Source organism: Camelus dromedarius, chromosome 24 (assembly GCF_036321535.1).
Source record: "Camelus dromedarius isolate mCamDro1 chromosome 24, mCamDro1.pat, whole genome shotgun sequence".
Lineage (NCBI taxonomy): Eukaryota > Metazoa > Chordata > Mammalia > Artiodactyla > Camelidae > Camelus > Camelus dromedarius.
The window spans coordinates 21,772,796-21,786,126 of NC_087459.1; the positions used below are offsets into that span (position 1 = coordinate 21,772,796).

The 13,331-nt window shown below is 51.0% G+C and overlaps 2 protein-coding genes across 3 annotated transcripts; one reads left to right on the forward strand and one right to left on the reverse strand.

Annotated features, from left to right (window-relative positions):
- Positions 1–17: 17 nt before the first annotated feature.
- VKORC1 (vitamin K epoxide reductase complex subunit 1) lies at positions 18–2,240 on the reverse strand. 2 transcript variants are annotated; one of them, XM_010996129.3, is made up of 3 exons: positions 1,810–2,226; positions 940–1,049; positions 18–484 (listed from the first exon to the last, which is right to left on the reverse strand). In XM_010996129.3, exons 1-3 carry the CDS (start codon positions 1,980–1,982, stop codon positions 276–278), a joined length of 492 nt encoding a protein of 163 aa, XP_010994431.2. In that variant the 5' UTR covers positions 1,983–2,226; the 3' UTR covers positions 18–275. The 2 variants fall into 2 exon arrangements, with proteins under 2 accessions (XP_010994431.2, XP_031288721.1); XM_031432861.2 differs by lacking the exon at positions 940–1,049 and having other exon boundaries at positions 1,810–2,240.
- A 6,455-nt stretch (positions 2,241–8,695) lies between these two features.
- BCKDK (branched chain keto acid dehydrogenase kinase) lies at positions 8,696–12,981 on the forward strand. Its single transcript, XM_010996126.3, has 12 exons — positions 8,696–8,814; positions 9,401–9,768; positions 9,895–9,963; positions 10,057–10,167; positions 10,459–10,506; positions 10,585–10,704; positions 10,787–10,885; positions 11,083–11,156; positions 11,492–11,620; positions 11,711–11,800; positions 12,261–12,419; positions 12,512–12,981. Exons 2-12 carry the CDS (start codon positions 9,574–9,576, stop codon positions 12,654–12,656), a joined length of 1,239 nt encoding a protein of 412 aa, XP_010994428.1. The 5' UTR covers positions 8,696–8,814; positions 9,401–9,573; the 3' UTR covers positions 12,657–12,981.
- The last annotated feature ends 350 nt before the right edge of the window (positions 12,982–13,331 follow it).

Here is a 13,331-nt window from a genome sequence, read left to right on the forward strand (position 1 = left end):
CAACAGATGGCTCAGACTTGATTAATTAAGAAATTTTATTGTTCTGAAACTTCCCTCCTTGGGCAACAGCAGGAGCTTTAGAAATCAGCCCTTGGGGACAGAGCCAAAGGCACTAACATGGAGGAAAGAGTGTGGCATGATTGGTCCATTGTCCTGTGGGGGAATATGGTGAGGGCAGGCTGCAGACTCTTCTAAGGACCCAGACCTGGCCCCCTTGGGCAAAGGTCACATGCCAAAGCAGAGCAAATGAGATCAGCCTGGCTTGGGGTGAGGGCTCAGTGCCCCTTGACTTTGCCCTGGGGTCTCTGGACCTCCCGGAAGCTGAGCATCATCAGGCCCACATTGATGGCATAGGTGGTGATGCAAACGATGCAGAAATCATACAGCACGAAGAACAGGATCCAGGCCAAGTAGACAGAACCAGCAAGAGACACCAGGGAACTCAGTACCAGGAGGATAGATGCCCAACGGCCCTGTAGGCAACCTGCAAGGCAGAAAGGGGTCAGTCATGAGCTTCAGGGACTGGCCACCTCTAGAACACTGCCATGACTCCCTGACAGCCAGGGCTACTGGGGAAGAGTCTCTAAAATGAGAGGCTCCCACAGGCCCTGCCAAGGCCTTGGTTCTCTTATCTGTTTACCAAACCCTGGGACCCAAATAGTGAATTTTCCTGCTGAGCTCTACATGAAATGAAAGACAAGCAATCCTTGGATTCCCCCAGAAAGGAACTTCTGAGTCTTTTCCACAAAACTGGGCTCCTAGGAAGTCTTTAAGGTCCCATCTAGTTCTGACAGTAAAGATTCCTGTTAGTTCTCGCCTCCAGGGTGCTCTTTGATGAGCAGTTGGCTGTCAGATGTCTGGGTCACCAAGATTGCGAGGGATGGGCCTGGGCTGGCTAGGAGGGGGGGAGCCTGTCATGAGAGGGTGGGGGCCACTCACCTAACAACAGCTGTATTGTGTAGAAGATGCAACCGAATATGCTGTTGGATTGATTGAGGTTGCTGTCCTTGCCCAACACGTGTTCCACCAGTCCAAAGCCCTGGCCCCACCTAGTAGAGGGGAGGGTCCAGGTTAGGAGTGTCAATACAGTGCCGTGAGCCTTGTCCCGGGACGGTGATTTCCAAGAAGCCACCTGGGCTGTCCTTCCCTTTCTCCCCCTTCCCCCAACCCCCATGAGTCCAAGGATCAATGACCTCCTGACATAGCCTCCCTTTGGCCACGTCAGGATTCCATGTCACTGCTCCTATCCCCACTTCAGGCCTGGCCTTGGCTCCCCCATAGGCCCCTCTTTTCATCCTAGACCTTCAATAATTAAGATGTTTTGCTTTGCATAGTTACCAGACACTGGGAAACCAGGGCAGTATCTCTCCCGCCTGGCCGCTGCCTGCTCCCTTCCTCTGCTTTAGGTCATCCCACTACCTAGGACCCTCAAGCATAGCCTGACCTGGCCACCCTATCCCCAGGCACGGCGGCCATCCTTAAGAACATCATCAGTCCCTATATACGGCCCCAGCTCCCTGTCCTGCCCCGTCATTGTTATTCCTTGTCATCAGGATCCATGTGCACTCCCCTGAATAACCCCAGTTCCCAGCACCACCTGCCCCCCTTCCCCACACTCATACTTCAGAAACACCCGTTTCGCCAGGCCACGCCCCCTTGAGCAGCCAGGCCCCCGTGGGTCAGCTCCTTGGGCACCCCGATCTCAGACTCCAGAATCATCTGGCAACCTGGTCGCCATGCACACTTGGTCCACTTGCACCGCTCCTACGAGTAGCTGCTTCCCCCTAAGCCTTCCTCTCCCGCGCAAACCTGGAGGAGAAGACGCGCGAACAGCTGACCGCGGTGCCCACGTCGCAGAGAGCGCGGTAATCCCGGTCTCGGGCGCGCGCTGCCTTCACGTGCAGCGCGTAGAGAGAGAGCACTAAGCCCGCGAGGCAGAGCGCGAGCCGCACCCATCCAGGGCTCCGCCAGGTAGTCCCCATGTCGTCTGGTCCCACCCGAGGCACCAGCGGGAAGGGAACCAGCCACGCAGCAGGCCCCAGGAGCTAGAAGGGAACCTGCCAAATCAGGCCCGGCCTCTCCCGCCACTCGGACTGGGCGATTGGCCTGCTAATCTCGCACTCCCTGATCCAATTGGTTGTTTCTAGGACCTGGCAGGAGTGCTGCCTGCGTAGGAAAACAGTTGAGGAATGCTGGGACTGGAAAACCAGCTTAAGAAACGTGGGTATTTACGGCTTTGGCGGCCTGCCGGGAATGATGGGAGTTGTAGTCAGAGCGGCCGCAATGCCTCAAGGGTAATGGAGTTTCTGGAGTTTTAAAAACTATATTAATCTCAGAGTAACAGGATATAACGCTGTTCTATGCCAAGCCTTGTTCTGACTTTGGAACATCAGGACCTAGAGACCAGCGGATCAGGGAATTTAGCGAATACTGTAATCGCATCAAGAACCTAGCATTTCCCCTGAAATTATTATCAGACACTACTACGGCTATAACCTCCAATCAGCCTAGCTTGCTCAGCCTTTCCCTCCTGCCACATCAGCGCCTCCTGCTGGCCGATCTCTCTCTCTCTCTGTTTCTCCCCTGCATTCCCAGCTCCATCACCGTGGCCATACCTTGAGGGTATCATAACCTGTGTTCCAGTGAAGTGGCGCCTGGCAAAACCTGAGCCCTGGTCAACCCAACTGTCCGTCTTTCCAAGCCTTCCGTGAGCTAGCTGAGCTCTCCCCTTCACAGACATCGCATCTATTGATGACCCATCTCACCCATACCTTTCCTTCCTTCTCATCTGCATCGAAACTTTTCCCCATTTTGGAAGCTGCCACAAATACCCTTTCACATTCAAGTTTTGGGAGGAAAATTTAACGCTCCCATCCTTTACTTCCTTGCTGCCCAGCACACCATAAACTAGCTCCTGCCCCCTAGTACTCTCCTGACAACTAATAGCTGGTGTTAATATAGGGAAAATGGGGCACTAGAGGATGGTCATGTCCCAGGTTTCTGGGATGCTCCCTGCCAAATGAGGGTCCTTGGCTTCACGCAGGAAGGAATTCAAGAGCGAGCCATAGTTGGGTAAAAGTTGATTTATTTAGAAAGATGCACACTCCATAGACAGAATGTAGGCTGTCTCAGAAGGCCAAAGAGGCCATGAAGCGTGGAGGGATGTTAAGTTTAAAGTAAAAGTAGAAGTAAAAGTAGATACTCCATAGACAGCGTGCAGGCTATCTCAGAAGGTAAGAATGAGAGAGGAGGTGCGGGGTTGTTAGTTTTTATGGGCTTGGTAACTTCATATGCTAACAAGTGGGAGGATTATTCCAACTACTTTGGGGAAGGGGATGGGATTGCCAGGAACTGCGCCACCACCCACTTTTTGACCTTTTATGGACCTCCGAACTGTCATGGCGCCTGTGGGAGTGCCATTAACATGCTAATGTATTACAATGAGTGTATAATGAACCTCAAGTTCTACTGGAAGCCAAATCTTCAATTGCTGTGTCATTCCTTTAATGGTTGCACCCTGCCCCCTTCCCTCCTGTCTCAGTGTCACTAGGATGCTAAATTCAGTGGATATTTTTCAGTTCTAATCATGCTTTTATTAACAGTATTAGTCACTGTTGGCCACTCATTCCTGGGAATTCTCTCTTCTTCTGGATTCTGTGATATTTCACTCTCCTGCTGGCCCTCCTCCCTCTCTGGCTGCTCCTCACACCCACTCCTCTTCTTCCAGACAGGGTGGTCAGTGGAATAATGGTCCCCAAAGATGTCTGTGTCCTAATTCCTGGGGCCTGTGAACATGTTACATGGCAAATGGGAATTAAGGGAGGAGGATATATTCAAGTGGTAAAACACATGCCTAGCATGCATGAGGTTCTCGGTTCAAACCCCACTACCTCCTCTAAAAATAAATAAATAAACCTAATCCCCCCCCCAAAAAAAGATGGGGAAAAAATGGGAATTAAGTTTGCAGATGGAATTAAGGTTACTAATTTGCTGAGTTTAAAACAATGTAATTACAAGATTCTTTAAAAATGAAAAGGGCAGCAGAAGGGTCAGAGGGAGGTGTGACTACAGAAAAAAATCACTGAGAGATGCAATGCCTGCTGGCTTTGAAGATGGAGGAAGGGGGTGATGAGCTAAGGAATGTAGGTTACCTCTAGAAGCAGAAAAAGGCAAAGAAATGGATTCTCCCCTAGAGTCTCCAGAAAGGAACTACTGACATCTTGATTTTAGCCCAGAGAGACCCATGCCAGACTTCTGAACTACAGAACTATAAGATAATAAATTCATGTTGTTTTAAGCTACTAAGTTTGTGGTAATTTGTTATAGCAGCAATAAGAAGCTAATACAGAGGACTAGGACTTAGGCTAGTTTCTTACCTCTTCCCACAGTCTCCTGGAATGTTGCTTTTATCTATGGCTGACTTCCCCAGAATGAGTGATCTCAGAGGGAGCAAGTTGGAAACCACAGTGTCTTTATGATTTAGCCTCAAAAGTTACACTGTCACTTCTTATTACCCTATTGGATTGGGTCAGCCCTGTTCAATGTGGGAAGAGGCTTCAGAGTGATACAGCCCACCAAGAGGTGGGAATCATTGAGGATTTATTAGTGTTTGGCAAATAACCACAAACATAATGGCTTAAAACAAAAACAATTATTTTCTTTTCTCTCACAGTTTTTATGGATTAGAAATTTGGGACAAGCATTTTGGCTGGGCAGTTCTGGCTCATATCACTGCAGTCAGATGATGGCTAATGCTGAAACAATGGGAGACTGATAACCTGGCACCTCTCTCCTTGGGGGTCTCAGGGCTATTCGTGAATCCATGTAGCCTCTCTATCCTGATAGAGGCTAGTTTGGGTTTCCTCATAGCATGGCACCCTCCCAGGCTACAACAGGCAGTTTCCAAAATTGTCCTCAATGATTTTCACCTCCATACCATTGTGTAGTTTATTCCCATACTAAATAGGACTGACCTGACCCAATAGGATAATAAGAAATGATGGTTTGTGACTTTGGAGGCTAAGTCATTAAGATATTGTGACTTCCATCTTGCTCCCTCATAGATCACTCCCTCTGGGTGAAGCCAGTTGCCATGTCATTAGGACACTCAAGCAGCCCTAGGGAGAGGTCCACTTAGTGAGAAAGTGAGGCCTCCGGTCAACAGACAGCACTAACTTGCTGGGCATATGAGAGAACCACCCTGGAAGTGGATTCTCTCGCATCAGTTGAGGCTTCAGGTAGTTTCGGGCAGCATCTTGACTGCAACATCATAAGAGACCCTGAACCAGAAACACCTTGCTCGGCTGCTCCCAGATTCCTGATCCAAAGAAATTGTGTGAGATAATGTTTATTGTTTTGAACTGCTGTATTTTTAGGGTAATTTGCCACACAACAATAGATGATTAATATAGGGCAGTCAGATTACTTACCTGGCAGCTCAGGGCCCCAGTAAAAATGCTCTAGGGAGCCAAGTGGAAGCTTTTATGATCCAGCTTCAGAAGTTATCATATAGTAGTCCCTCCACTGTAATCACAAGTCTGCTTAGTTGCAATGCAAAGGAACAGAGAACTCCACTTCTTTTTTGTTTTTTTTTACATTTTTTTATTGAGTTACAGTCATTTTACAATGTTGTGTCAATTTCCAGTGTAAAGCACAATTTTTCAGTTCTACATGAACACACATACATTCATTCAGAACTCCACCTCTTGATGCAAGAAGCAGCAAAGTCATATTCTAAGATGTTCATGTGAGGTGGAGCATCTTTGGAAAATACAGACTGCCACATGAGGCAACATTATTTCCTCCCATGTCTTCTCTTACTCCCTACAGGTCACAGCTTCTGAGCTCTGACCTGAGCCCAGATGTCTCTCCTGGGCTCCAAACCCGATGGTAGAAACATCTCTTAAACGTCACCACCTGAATGTCTCACAGACCAATCAGATGGGATACAATGCACCCAAAACTGAACTCCTTACCTTCCCCAACCCCGTTCCTTCTCTGGGGTTTCCCATTTTAACCAAGTCCCCCCACCCCAATCCACCCAAGTCACTGTTCCTGGACTACTCTCTTACTCCTTGTAATCTATGCAGACCACTACCCTGGTCACCATCATCACCTCCGACCTAGATAAAGGCAGTGGCCTCTTCACTGGTCTTTCAGATATATTTGTCCCTCACCTCAAGATACATTCTCTATACAACAATTGAAATGCTCCTTTAAAAATGTAAAGATGTAGTATTGTCACTCTGCCTTTCAATAGCATCCCATTTCAATAGCTCAGAGGAAAAAGCCCCAAATTTCTTTCATTTGTTTAACAAATGTTTATTGAGCACCTGTTATGTTCCAGGGATTGTGTTAGAAACTCAGGATTAATTGGTAAAGCAGACAGATATTCATACTCTTGTCTTTCATTTTAGGAAAAAAAAAAGAGCAGTTAATATAATAAATACAAAAAGTATACAGTACATTGCTAGTGATAACTGCTACAGATAAAATAAAGGGTAAAACAGAGTGAGGGGAATGGAGGTGATTGCAAATTTTAAATAGGATGATCAGGTTGGGCTTATTCAGCTGACATTTGGATAAAAGCTTAGAGGAAATGAGGGAGTAAGCTATGTGGAAATCTAGGGGAAGGGTGTTCCAGGCAGAGGGAACAGCCAGTGAGAGGCCTTGAGGTGGAATGTGTCTGCTATGTTTAGGGAACAACAGTGGGGCCAGTGTGGTTGGAGCCAGGAGTATGGGGGGTAAGGACGGAAAGGAAAGAGGTGGATGAGTCGTTAAATCTTTCTGGGCCTCTATCCCCTCATCTGTGAAATAAAGATAATAATAGTACGTCTCTCAGAGGGTTGTTATGAAGATGGAATGAATACCTGTAACAAGAGTGCCTGATCAACGGTGAGTGTTCTGGAGGTGGACTCGTGGAGTGCATGTCTAATCTTCACCGCCGGGGGGCAGCAGCGAGTCCCCGTCTGGTACTTGTCCAGCGCGCAGGGTCGAATGGGGTGAGGCCCTTGCTGGATGCCTGCCGCCTCTGTGGCAGCCACAGCCACGGTCTCCCGCACTCCCCGCCACACCGCGGCCACGTGGGCGTTAGAGTCCTGGGACGCTGCAAGCACTCCTTTGCTTCTCTGCGCACGCTGGCATCCCCACCGGGAGCACCCGCCCCACTCCCTTCTTCCGCTGCTTCAAGCCCTGCCTGCCTCCCAGCCGCCTCCAGAGCAGAGTGGCCTCCCAACTTCACTCCAGGATATTGCCAGGATGTGGGGGGAAAAGGGTGGGAATGGTATGCAAAGAGAAAATCAAGACACTCAGGGATCCCCTTCCTGATAATCTATGCAGACTTTCCCCCAATTCCTCAGGCAGGCTAGCTAGTGGTGAAGGTTCTAATTCTGCTGAAGTTTAAAGATCACTTTGGGCTCCAGAGATACCGCCTGCTTCACTTACCCCTTTATTTTAAAATTTAAAGATATTTATATAGCACAAGGAACTATATTCAATACCTTACAATGGCCTATAATGAAGAAGAATATGAAAAAGTATATACATAGATATATATGTATAAATGAATCACTTTGTTGTACACCACAAATTAATGTAACACTGTAAATCGATTATACTTCAATTTAAAAAAAGATACTTAGAAAACACATAACCATGGTAAAGAAAAACCCAGTCAGTCCATATACACACACACACATACACACACCCCCTGAAAAGTCTCTCTCTCATCATCTCCTGCTTGAAAAAAGTCTTTTCACTGATCTCTCTGTATTTGGTCTCATTGATCCAATCCCTACAGCCAGAGTGTTCTGTCTAAGGAGCAGATCTATCCAGTCAAAACCCTTCAGTGGCTTCTTAATCCCTCAGGACAAATGTGATTCCTTACTGTTCAAGACCTGGTTCTGGTCACTCCATTCAGTCTCTCTCCTCCCAGACTCCACATGGTTCCAGGCTCTTCTCTGTCCTGCCATGTCCTTCCTACTCATGCTGCATCTGTACCAATGTCCCAGTCCCCAACTGATGCTTCCATGGCCTCCTGTGCTGCTCTTAGCATGACTGATGACACAGAATTTGTCTTCCTCTTTGGGACAGGGCAGGGTCTATTTGCTTAATTCAACACCCAATCTCTTCTCCTAACATAGAAAAGTCACCTAATCAGTGTTTGTTGCCAGAATGAATGAAATTAATAATAATAATAATAATAATAATAATAATAATAATAATAATAATAATAATAATAATGTGTTAATTTCATGCCTGGCACTATTCTAGGCATTCTACATATATAAACACACAACCTCAAGTTTGATACATCCTCGTTTTACCAATACGGAAATTCAAGTATTGAGCAGTTTAAGTAACTTGCCCCAGATAATAAGTGGCTGAGCAGGGGTTTGAACCAGGCAGTCTGGTTTTCCACAAATGAATCAAAGAGCTAGAAGGAAATGGACTGGACCTCAGGAGGAATCCAGGTGCGTTTTGCATCTAAGGGTCTTTTCCCATTTGTTTCCCAGGGAGCCCATTTTATAGAGCAGAAGACAGAGGCCCAGAGAGACCAGATAACTCCGGGAGCCCTGTGGAGAGAGCTGTGGTATTTATTTGGAGGGGGGGGGGTTCCTGGAGCAGGGTCATAGCCCAGGTGGGCTGGTGCCAGGGTTGCTAGTGCTTCGTTCCGAACTACAACTCCCAGGAGGCACCGGGCTCCTATAGCCCACGCGACGTCACAGCCGCCTAGGGCGCAGGCGGCTCCGCTAGCCCGGCCCGTAGTCTGTTGGGCCGTTCCGCTCGGACCCCGGCCCTGGCTCTGGCCCCGCGGTAAGTGGAGCGACCCGCGCAGATCTTCCCGCAGAGGCTTCTCAGCTTGCGCCCGCAGCCTCTGCCCTTGCGGCCCTTGCGCTGGATCGCTGGAGCGCGCGTGGACCGGGTGTGGGGGTGGGGGGACTGGCATCTACCATATGGAGGGGACCCGGGCAGAACCAAGTGACCCCGCGGAGGAGGGGACCCAGACAGGGACTCCCAAGCCCCTGCTTTCACGCAGCCGACTTCGGGTGCACAACTGTGTGATGCACGTACGCAGGCCAGGCTCCAGCCCGGGTCTGAAGGCGCCGGATTAGGGGTCAGCCCCGCCCCCTGAACGAGGGTTGCTTGGGACCAGAGGGAGTAGGGGCGAGGTTTTTAGGCTGGTTGGTTCTAAGGATCCCCGATCCTCCAGACTACCGGATAGAGCTTCAGGTTGAAGAATAAAAGCTCTGGAAAGCAAGGTTGTCCAGGCTTGGCCTGTGTTTGGGGACGTGGTTGAAGGGGTGGGCAGAGATTGTCCAGGTCTGAGGATACCAGTGCCCACATGGAGAGATCGTGCAGATTCAGATCCTCACAACTCCTCCTTACCCCGCCCTGGTAGATGGGAGCTGCTCCCTGGGGGCTGAGCTTGTCAGCATCCTCGACCGACCCGTGCCCCTGAAGTCAGAGAAGAGCCCCTGCCTCCCCGCACCCCTCTTGCCCCGATTTGGGGTCGCCTCCATCTATCGGGTCTGCAGCCCGAGTGGCCCCCCAGTCCGACAAAGGAGCAGAAGAATGATACTGGCATCGGTGCTGGGGAGCGGCCCACGGGGTGGGCCACCACTCTGGCCTCTCTTGGGTCCCGCACTCTCGCTCCGGGCCCGCTCCACATCAGCCACCGATACCCACCACGTGGAAATGGCACGGGAGCGCTCCAAGACCGTCACCTCCTTTTACAACCAGTCGGCCATCGACGTGGCAGCAGAGAAGGTGCGCAGCTAGGGCAGTGAGGCCTGGGTCCCTAGCTGGAGGGCAGTGTCCAGGGGAGGAGTGGAGCTAATGTGGTGGGGGCAGGATGTTGGAGATCTAGTGCTTAAGGCCCCTCTGCCCCTCTAGCCCTCAGTCCGCCTCACTCCGACCATGATGCTCTATTCAGGCCGCTCTCAGGATGGCAGCCACCTTCTGGTAAGCTTCCTGCCCATATTTTTCTCTTGGCCCCTGGACCTCTGACCCAGCCACTCAGGTCCAGTCCCTAACTTCCCTTTTTCTTTTTTCTAGAAAAGTGCCCGGTACTTGCAGCAAGAGTTGCCGGTGAGGATCGCACACCGCATCAAGGGTTTCCGCAGCCTTCCTTTCATCATTGGCTGCAACCCCACCATACTGCACGTGGTAAGCTGGCCTCAAGGGGACATAGGTTTCCCTAGTAGAGAAGACCTTAGATCAGTGTGCTCACCGCCCAGGGGGTAAATGGGGAACCAGAATGGTAGAGACTTGCCTACCAAAAGGTTTCAGAGCCTTAGAGGACTCAGACCCAAGCCTTCATGGAGGCTTGAGAGGCCATGATGGGGTTTGAACCAAGTGCATTGGAATGAATGGCCATCCCCATAGGTGGGCATGGGTGGCTGTTCTCTACCTAGTGCCCAGAGCATCCCTGTGAATTCCCACATCTCTCCCTTGCAGCATGAACTGTACATCCGTGCCTTCCGGAAGCTGACAGAATTCCCTCCGGTGAGGGCTGGGCCAGGGCAGGGTGAGGGGCTGAGAGGTCAGGGCTGGACCATCCATGCTCATGACTCTGGCCTGCAGATCAAGGACCAGGCAGACGACGCCCAGTACTGCCAGCTGGTGCGACAGCTGTTGGACGACCACAAGGATGTGGTGACCCTCTTAGCTGAGGGCCTGCGTGAGAGCCGGAAACACATAGAGGTCAGGGGTAGCGCGGTGGGGGCCCAGGCCTGTTGGAGAGGCTGGGAAGGGCACAGGGTTTCTGAGGCCCCACTCTTTACAGGATGAGAAGCTCGTCCGCTACTTCTTAGATAAGACACTGACTTCAAGGCTTGGGATACGCATGTTGGCCACACATCATCTGGCGCTACATGAGGACAAGGTGGGGCACTGGGACCTAAGGCCCACCTGGGAACCTCAAGTGGAACAGAGGGGACTGGGCCTGGAGCTCCCTTGGGCCGGGGACCTGGGTTGAGGGCCTGGGGAGAGGCTTGGAGCTGCTTCAGTAGTCCAGAGGTGGCAAGCATTTGGTGGCCAAGGTGTGGATGGAGGTGATCCTGACTTTCTTTTTCCTGTCAGCCTGATTTTGTTGGCATCATCTGCACTCGCCTCTCACCAAAGAAGATTATTGAAAAGTGGGTGGACTTTGCCAGGTGAGGCTAAAACAGCTAAGGGGATGGATGTCTTCGGGCAGTGAAGGTTTGGGTCTGAGCCCTTGCCCAGGGCATGGTCTAGGGCAGGGTTTTTCAACTGTGGCACTATTAATGTTTGAGGCCAGATAATTCTTTTTTGTGGGGGCCTGGCCTATGTTTGTTAGGATGTTCAGAAGGATCTCTGGCTTCTACTCACTCGATGCCAGTAATATTCTGTAGTCGTGACAAGCAAAAACAACTCCAGAGATTGTAAAATTTCCCTGGGGGGCTGGGGACAGCGTCATCTCCAGCTGAGAACCACTAGTTTAGGGCTGAACCCTTGCTCCTATCCGCAGACGCCTGTGTGAGCACAAGTACGGCAATGCCCCCCGAGTCCGCATCAATGGACACGTGGCTGCCCGATTCCCCTTCATCCCTATGCCACTGGACTACATCCTGCCCGAGCTGCTCAAGAACGCCATGAGGTGGGCTGACTGGATATGTTGGAAGGGGGCAGACAGGAACTGGGGTGAGACTGGGGTACCACCACCTACTGGTCTTTCCCCCCTGCATAGAGCCACAATGGAGAGTCACCTAGACACTCCCTACAATGTCCCAGACGTGGTCATCACCATCGCCAACAATGATATCGATCTCGTCATCAGGTTTGCCCTGACTGGGAGTTGAGGTGGGGTAGACAGGGGTTCCAGGCAGTTTCTGACTTGCTCTATGACCTCAGGCCAGTACCTGCCCCATTCTGAGATTTAGTTTCTGGTTGGACAAGATATTTTGCTGTCCTGAGATTGCCATGAGCTGGACATGAATGAATCTGGTGCCAGCTGTGGGCTCTGGGGGCTTGTCTTTGTCAGTAATGTAGGGGCTTGGAGTAGGCAAAGTGTCAGAAATAACCAATCTGTGATGCTGGGCTGAGAATAAATGTCAAGTCCTGCAAGAAGTTAGAACTAGTCAGTGGCAGAGGTGAGGATGGAAAAACAGCTTACAAAAATCAAGGCCCAAGAGTCTAGGTGACCACATTTGAACAGCAGGGTAGACCTAGCACTGTCTGTTTGGGGGTTGGTGAGCCCCACCGAAGCTGAGCCAAGCCTGTTATCGTCATCCTGCCAGGATTTCAGACCGGGGCGGGGGAATCGCTCACAAAGACCTGGACCGGGTTATGGACTACCACTTCACTACAGCTGAGGCCAGCACCCAGGACCCCCGGATCAGCCCCCTCTTCGGCCACTTGGACATGCACAGTGGCGGCCAGTCAGGACCCATGCACGGGTGAGGCCCCACCTGGCCAGAATGGAGGGGTGGGGGGCCCCAGGAGACTCAAGCCTCTGAAGCCCGTGTCCTATCTCCCTGCCCACCCCCAGCTTTGGCTTCGGGCTGCCCACATCACGGGCCTACGCAGAGTACCTCGGTGGTTCCCTTCGGCTGCAGTCCCTGCAGGGCATTGGCACAGATGTCTACCTGCGGCTCCGTCACATCGATGGCCGGGAGGAAAGCTTCCGCATCTGACCCCATAGCCCATGGCCTGCTTGCTTGCCTGGGCTGGGTCATATATCCTGCCAGGACCTTCCAGGCCAGGCAGGGTACCACCCTGCTCCACACACTGCTGCACCTGGGGTCTCAGGGCCCCAAACAGATGGACTTACATGGAGCCAGGTACCACCCTCCTCAATGGGATCCACTGCTTCCCTGCCTCCAGACCTCAGAGGGGAGGAAGTGAGAACCCTTGAGGTCTCCAGCACCAGCTCCATTATTCTTGTTCCTGGGGAACCCCCAACTTGACCTGCTGTTTGTTATTAAAGTTCACATTTTGAATGCCCTCTTGGGCCCCACATATGAGGAAGGCAGGTGAGCTTTTGTTTCTGCCCCCATTCAGGTCCCCTGGGCCCTTTGGGTTTAACAAGTTCATGTCCCAGTCTCTAACTGTCCTCAGAGCCTGTCAGACCAGGAATAAAATTGGCCCCGAGTCTCTTGCACATTAGATTTGGTGGGAGTTGGGATGACTTGGGCAGGTTGTGCAAAGACCTTTTATTCGTTTCATTTACCAAGTGTTTCTGGATCCCGGACAATATTGAAGGGCCCAGGTTGGCCCAGCTTCAGGTCGCACTTCTGACACTTCCCTTCCAGGTAGTCACAGTTTGTGGAGGTGAAGGTCAGCAGACTGAGCAAGTTTCTGAGCCACCT

Coding starts and splice junctions, on each gene's coding strand:
- BCKDK (XM_010996126.3), top strand. CDS start 9,574: ATGATACTGGCATCGGTGCTGGGGAGCGGCCCACGGGGTGGGCCACCA. Junction 11,157..11,491: donor AAGTGGGTGGACTTTGCCAG/GTGAGGCTAAAA, acceptor TCCTATCCGCAG/ACGCCTGTGTGAGCACAAGT. Junction 11,801..12,260: donor GATATCGATCTCGTCATCAG/GTTTGCCCTGAC, acceptor TCATCCTGCCAG/GATTTCAGACCGGGGCGGGG.
- VKORC1 (XM_010996129.3), bottom strand. CDS start 1,982: ATGGGGACTACCTGGCGGAGCCCTGGATGGGTGCGGCTCGCGCTCTGC. Junction 1,050..1,809: donor TCGCGCGTCTTCTCCTCCAG/GTTTGCGCGGGA, acceptor CCCCTCTACTAG/GTGGGGCCAGGGCTTTGGAC. Junction 485..939: donor CACAATACAGCTGTTGTTAG/GTGAGTGGCCCC, acceptor TCTGCCTTGCAG/GTTGCCTACAGGGCCGTTGG.